Source organism: Manacus vitellinus, unplaced genomic scaffold (assembly GCF_001715985.3).
Source record: "Manacus vitellinus isolate BGI_N305 unplaced genomic scaffold, ASM171598v3 scaffold_10_pilon, whole genome shotgun sequence".
NCBI lineage: Eukaryota > Metazoa > Chordata > Aves > Passeriformes > Pipridae > Manacus > Manacus vitellinus.
Window position 1 is genome coordinate 17,569,732 of NW_021938838.1, and position 7,866 is coordinate 17,577,597.

The 7,866-nt window shown below is 36.6% G+C and overlaps 1 protein-coding gene across 1 annotated transcript in view; it reads right to left on the minus strand.

Moving 5' to 3' along the window:
* CDH8 (cadherin 8) overlaps nucleotides 1-7,866 on the minus strand; it is a 153,542-nt gene that overhangs the window by 21,713 nt on the left and 123,963 nt on the right. Inside the window, exon 12 of the mRNA XM_018086308.3 lies at nucleotides 5,725-5,842. Within this exon, the coding sequence (XP_017941797.1) occupies nucleotides 5,725-5,842 (118 nt within the window). The remainder of the gene's footprint in view (nucleotides 1-5,724; nucleotides 5,843-7,866) is intronic.

Below are 7,866 nucleotides of genomic sequence, written 5' to 3' on the forward strand. Positions count from 1 at the left end.
TACTGACACACAAGTGCCAGATTAAGGGTTAGCTTGCAGGTTGTTATTTTTTAATACATTGGAATGCTTTATTTTTAACTCTACCCCTTTCACACTGATTGCACCTTGTTATGCAAGATTCTTTGTGATTTCTGGTGATAAAACTATGTCTGTGAAGAGAGATGCTGATCAATGCTGTTTCCTTGATTATGCAGCATATTCCTTTACATCTCCTAGATGTTATTCCATACCACTACTACTGGCAGACAGGAGAGAAAAATATTTATTTATAAGATGCCAGACACATCCTTGAGCACATCACTTAATTTCACTTCTCAAGAAAACCACTAACAAGGTTGTGATTTGGTATGTTTTAGAGTTGTCCTTTGAAAGTTTAATTACTGAGACGCAAAAGAAACGAGGGTGATAATTAAGCACATTAGAAATATATAAACATTTGCTTTCCCTTGAGAAGTGCCATTGTGAAACCCCCTCTGGCACGTGGCAGCTGGGCCACAAAGTTTCCCAAGGCTCTTGAAAAATTGCATGAAACCGCAAAAAATGTGCGAGGATGTGCTGCTCATATCCATGGGGGCTGTTTGCCTGGGTGTTCATTGCACTCCCATCAGGAAATGATGGGTTTAATGATGTCCTTGCTAAGGCAATTTGTACCTGAGGTCAGCGGGTTAACTTTGAAATTGGGCAAAGTGGAAGGAGGGCAGTGACACAGCAGTGCCACCCATGAGCTGCCTGGGGAACACATTTGGGAAGAAAAGTCAATCAAAACCACCAAAGGAGCTTTAGCTGGCAGCTGAGACAATGGCAGAGAGACTTATACAGAAATGCCAAAAGAACCTGATTCAGGGAAAGACTCATCTTAACGCTGGAGAGTTACTCTGGTGGGAACAAAAGACTCACCCTCCAGGTATGTATTTGACAGATGCTGCTAAAAATGTTTTCAGGAAAAAAGATGTGGGAAAAATCTAGGTTTTATTGTGTTAAAACTACAATGACACAGAAGTATTAAAAAGAAAAAAAAAAGCTGATAATTTGCTTTTGTTATTTGAGATATCTAAAAGGGAGCTGGCATGTAATTGGCTTCTCCAGCTATTGTGAAGTAGTTCAGAAATATTTGTTTATTAATGGTAAAGAGGCAATGAGAAATAGAAAATATTTTAAAATAAGCAATAGTATATAAAGGCAGTGATTGAAGTGATTATGTCAGGCTATTTCCTTTTAAATACATAAGACACTCACTGCCTATGCTTTCAAGGCAGCACAGGGAGGCCAGAAGTGACAGATTTAACTTGTTGCATGGAAAGAACTAAAGAAATGGTCATTTAAACATGAACACTCCTGGAGCCATTATAGGTGTCACAGGTATAACAGACTAAGCATGGCTGAGAATAAATATTAATTTTGTCATAGAGAATGAACAGAAATCAATTCGGACCAAAATCAGAACTCAACTCACCAGACGGACATTTTGATGAATATTTTTGGGAGAGGGGGGGCTGATTACTTATAATCAGTCTATTATGAGCCAAATCAGGCTATTGGACTTCTGCAGGAATATTAGGTCGTGCCACTAAGATTTCTAACCCAAAAGTAATCCCTGTCCATGATCCAGGAAACCCTGTGACTGCTTCTGCCCCAGTAAGAGGTGTGGAATATCCCATTTATACATTAGGAAACAGAATCTGCCATGAGAAACGTGGAGCAGCAATGGAAACATCTTTTGGGGAAAACTTTAGGTCTCTTTATGGCAAAGATGCATTTGCTAGTTCTTGAAAGTAAAAAATGCATTGGCAGCCCATCAAAATGCTTGCATGTGTGAAAAGGCTTTTATCACAGAATTCTGTTCTCACTTGAACAATCTATGGAAACCTTAAGAATTCAATGCTGAAAACAGGTACTGCTGTGAGGGTATTTTTTGGGATGCAGGAGATGATCCTTGTACTGGCACTGGATTTTAGGTTGCTCTGTGAAGACCACTGACCTGAAAAAAAGTCTGCCAACAAATGCTAATTCCATTTCCAGAGGTCTCATTTCAGTTTACTGGTGCCATGACAGTATAAAATCCTCATCAGCTGTCTAAATACCTGCCAGTTTTTTGTCATTTATTGTGATCCTACAGTTTTTTGGAAGGTTTAATTCCAGTCAGTCTATGACACATTGCTGGAGTGTAACAACACTTGTCTAAACATCAGATATTTTCATCTGAAGTTTTAGGTTTTTCTGGTTTGTCAGACGCACTACACAAAATATATATTTTCAATTTTTTCCCCAATTTCTGCTCCTCTGCACAAACCCAGCAGAAAGACACATGAAAAGTGAAGTGCCCAGTCAGTCTGTAGGAGTTTGTGCAGTCAAGGATTTGTTATGTCACAGTCACAGGTTTAGTCACCAGGAAACATTGCATGATTTGCACGTTGCAATAAATCCTTATATTTTTGTTATATAATTTTATGATTTCTCTGGTGAGCAGATAAAGCTTTAGCACCTGGCAATCTAACTGATCAGTGTTCCTTGCATTACAGTTTGAGAGAGCAGCACTGCTTTACTTCAGATTATCACTCACTGCCCACGAACCCAAGGCACAAAATCCACAAAAACTGCCCATTACGAGACATCTGAGCTCAGGAAAGAAAACAGAGAATGGATCAGGAGACATGAAAAATAAAGATTGATATGAGAGGATCTACTGAGATGCATGATGGCATTTAAATTAACATTTTTTACATTATTTACATCAGAAAGGCACTAAAGTCTCTATAGTTTTGGGCATCTTGTCTACAGAAAAGATTGTAAATATGGAATTATATTCTGCTGGGAGCACAGGATAACTTCTATAATACATAAGATAATCTTAGGAGAAGGGAGGGGTATTTGTATTTTCTGATGAAAATACTTGTTGTTTCACCCAGTTGAACATATTTATGGTGACCAATCATAATATTAGCAGTGTAAATTAATTACTGAAGGATCAAGTGAACTTGCCTTAGGGCAGTCTGGAAAGTTTCAAACAAGGGAATCAGCCTGTGTGCAACAAACTAAATTGATTAATGGCTGTGCTTATGTTCCATACAGCAAGAGAAAATTCCACAGGCATCTTATATATTCTTTAGCATGAGGGACAGAGAGAGAACATTGCAGCTTTCTGCTCCTGGCAGATGCCAAGTTGCACTCTTTGCATACTAATGCCAGCAGATTAAATGATGTCATTACGTGGTGGAGGAGTGAGGGCCAAATGCCAAAGTTACCTAAAGCACAAAACAAGGACCCAAAAGGGCAATATCATTTCACAAATGCTCTTGAGGAGGGCTACTTTTGTTTCTCTCTGCCCTTGAGAGGATTTTGGAGAAAGGCAAGCGGTGAAAAACTATTTAAATAAAGAAATTGCTGGTTCCAGCAAGTAAAGACTTGGGTTTCTAGAGGAGGCTTCCTGAGGAAATGCCATCCCTGTATGATATCCACAGGAGGACAGCACTTCTGCAGCATCACCACCTCAGTCTCTGCTGCCTTAGAGAATTTGGCAGGGTCAAAGCTGTGGGAGGAGGCTGAGGCTGAGGACACAGTCAGGAAGATGTCAAGGACTTTGGCCACCAGTGTGAGTAAATGTTTTTCTGTTCCAAGCTTTGGTATGTTGTGCACCAATTGATCTCCAGAAATGAGGTTGGTGCTTGTCATAGGCATTTCCTTACAGAGCTGCTCACAAACCACCCCAGCCTGGCTTTTGGGCAGCCCAGACACTCAGAAATACAAAGAAAGGAGGAATTTGCCTTGTGAATTCACTTACTTTAGGCATACTGTATTTTTTCAGCAAGAATAACCACTCATGCTTATCTAGCAGATGTAGGCAGGACAAAGTCACAGCCAAGTTCATTGTCTAAGTGGCAAAACGAAATAAAGACTTGCTGAAGATTTATGACGTTTAAAGGACATGAAAACTCACCTCAACCAAATAATACCCTGATTTTGGCTTTGACAGGAATATTTGCTTCCTGTAGGAGATCATGTCCTGGCATCAACCATGCACTGCACCCCTGACTGAGCAATCTTGATAGACAAGGATGGCATGCCTAGCTGGAATTTTATTATTGGATACTGAAGGATTAATTCAGAAAAGTCTCTTCAAGCGGATTTTTAATTTCAAGAGATTTCAGTCGGTTGTTTTAAGAGGATTTTCACATTTAACTGATTCAAACACATTAAAAACTGTATAAAACTGAGTGGCAATGCTGTAACAAAATTGGACTTATTTCTCTCAACCTCGTTATAAAGGAAGTTTCCTCACTCTCACTTGGATCAGCACTCATTTTGCCACTGTCTGTGACAAGGAGTAAGAGTGGATCTTAAATGGGTAACAGATTGGAAGGACAAGGGTAATTAGCAACATGAGCTCAGTATTTAAACATGAAGAGAAATGCTGAGATCTTTTTTACTTTGTCATGCTGTGCCAAGCAAAGCACCTCACATTCAGGATGCTTAATTCAATTTATGTTACACCACTGATGATTATGAAATGCATTTTGAAGAGGTTTGTTTTATCTTCTCCTGTAAGTGCAGAAAACATACACTCATTTCCTACATGAAAGTACAGATAGAAGTAGAGACACACTTTGTGAATGCTGGAAGAGAAAAAAAATATCTAAAGAAAAGAAAAATACAGGATATGTTTAAAGCAGATTTAAGAATTTAGGTTTATATAATGTTATTTAACAAAACAGTGCCACCATGCTTCTTAGTTGGAACAGATAGAACAAGAAATGAAAACAATATCAACTCTTTATTTGATGTTTCATGTATTACTCTTACACTCCTGCACACACAGCTCACACATACATCTTCCTATTAGTAACAGACTAAATAGAGATTTTCTATATTATAATTTGAAATAAGAAAAATAAGGGACTGAATTTGACTAAAATTCCTGGCAGGGTATGTTTTATTTAAAAAAAAAAAAATTCCCACCAAGATGGAAAAACTTTGCTGAATATTCAAGTCAGCAGAAATACATAAAGCACTATTTATAGCATTCTTGGGATCAATCCTAGCTCTTTCTCACATGACCTTCAAACATATCTGTGTGCCAAAGAAAAGGATCAGTATAAATTTATGGCTCAACAATATTAAATGGGTCTTTTCTTTCCATCACGCATGAAAGTCCCCTTCTATAGCACTACAAAAGGACATTTTGCCCTTCCAGAAGTGCTCCAAAGCACGGTGATACAAAGTGCCCTTGGGGGCTTTGCTGGCCCAGCAGATTTCTCTTTCTAGTAAAAGTTCCTCACCAAAATACTTTGAAACCTTTAAACACACAACAAACAGCCTGAAAAGGTGCTTGCTTTGGGAGGTTTAGTAGATATTTAGTTTTATGTTCCCATCTGTAACCACTCAATGCAGGGATCAACATTTATTTATCAACATAGTTCCAGATTTTCATCTCACAGCATATCTCTGCACTTCCAAATTAATAGAAATAATACAGGCAGTAAATCCATCCTTTCATTTCATTTAAGCCAGTGAGCTGTCTTCTGGATCTAAATTCCATATCCATTTTACTTTCTTCTTATCTACTGTAAAGTTATTGGAAATAGCTTAAGAGATACAACCAAGGTACCACTGAGCAGATTATTTACACTGTAATTGCCCAAAGGACAAGCTGGTAAAGTGACTGGAAGTTAAAAAAACAATTCAAAACTTAAGCTGTTGAGATGCACGTTGTATATGTTTTAGATTTACCTTCATTTTTCTTGATGGTGAAGTTTGGATTGTTGACCATTTCAGGAAGGAGGCTGTACAGGAAATAATGCCCATTCTTAGGATCATCCTTGTCAACAGCACTGACAATCTGAATCACCTACAACAGAAACAGTCTCATTAACTATTCAAACTCCTGATATAGATATAGAGATAGAGAGATAGAGAGATAGAGAGATAGATAGATAGATATGGTATTGAAAAAAATTGTATTTTATTGGACACGCTTAATTTCTCTGCATTCCAGATTTAAAAAGCTATTTTATACCCTTGCAAGGACTTTAAAGACCTTGGATTGAAAGTCTTAGGAACGGGAACTATATCTGGCCCATTTAAACTGTTTCCAGAACAAGGAGGCAGTGAATAAGGAGAGAGAGGTGAGAGAGGCCAGTAAAAACTGCTGCTGATTTTGGCAAGTAATAAATTATTATTCAACAATAAAAAGAAAGAAAATTGTCCTTCAGAAACACTCGTGGTGCCTATAGCAGTCTTTCATTTATAGAGCCATGCTTCTCACTGGACCAGGATATATAATCTATCTTTAATCCTTTCTCTTTTCCCCCACCACTATTTTTCACTTCAATGAATATTTTTTTTTAAATTAACTTTTGGTGTGAAATTTTAGATGATAAAGAATCTAAATTGAAAAAAAAAATAGAAAATATCTAAGTCTATGTTTGTGAGTTTTAATTTTTCTTAATTTTAATAAACCCTTAGTTGTTCCTGTACTAGGAACAGTACAAATATTCTTGTTTGTTTTAAAATAACATTATTAACAAATAATGGAGGATACTAAGGTTGGAAGAGGAGAGAGTGTTTGGGTAATTTGAATAACTTTAAATAATCAAATAACTTTGTATGAAGCACCTCACATAATTCATATGACCAGCTACAGTATCTACAGTGTATTTATCTCCATTTTCTGCAGTTGGTCTTCAAATCATACAAAATTGCACAGGAATATGAAAGGAAGAAACATTATTTTAAAATAATCAGGAGGACTGTTGTTTTTTTCTTTTTTTTTTTTTTAAGGATTTAGTGCAATTACTTTTGATTCCATTTATTTTCCAGAGAAACGGAAACAAAGCCAACTATGGATCCAGTTGCCACACTCAGAGCTGAATTTCAGTGCTAGTTAGCTCACACTAGATGAGTTTTATAAGAAATTGAATTAGAATTATTGACCTTTCTCATGTCCATTGATTTCAATAACATGTTTGTCTCATGTATTTATTCTTGCAATGCCTAAAGCAACGCACCAATAATTTCTTGGACAATTAAATTCAAATTAGGAATCACTACAAATTCTATTTTTAAAGGGTAGGGTGAAAAATGGAAGCAGGGTCTGTTGCTGTCCAAATTCATAGACTTATACTTTAAAAATCCTCAAAGTTTCCCTAAGAAAATCTCAATAACTAACATTTTATACTAGTTTAACCACAATGACTATAATCTGTGTGTGTTCCATACATGAGACTTGTCAAAATCGCATTCTGTGTTCTTCAGGAGTCAAAGAAAGAATAAATCTTACTAAATAATCACAGGGAGCAACCCTAAAACATAAATATTTGAAATCATGTACGTAAAAAGATTTTTGAGCAGCTACTGATATAGGCAAATGTAATTTCCAGGACAACCCAACCCAGGAAGGAATTTGAGGCAATGAATTCCTTGTCTAATCATACTCTGGATAGGTCAGATTTATTATTAATATTATTAAAAAATTACTGAAAAAATTTAGATTATTTAAATACCACGTAAATAGATATTTTTTTCTTTATAACTGGATCTGCCAAGGTGGGAACCTTGATTGAAAAGATTTCAAACACATGTATTAGAAGAGATGGACAAAAAAAGTGCAATTTAAAACGGAACAAGACAGATATATTTAGGCAGATATATTTTATGAGTGTTCAATTTTTCAAACACTGTTAGAGTGGGAAAGCAATAGGGGAAAAGGATAATGGCACAGTGAAATCTGGAAGGTCAAGTGCACATAACAGGTGCAGTTTATCAAACTGTTGTACAATTTTATCTGTACTGGCTACAGAACTGTTAATTCTTTCCAGGTTGTAAAAATTCACTTCACTGTCTCCAGGTTTTCAATTAATATACCTGAAAGTC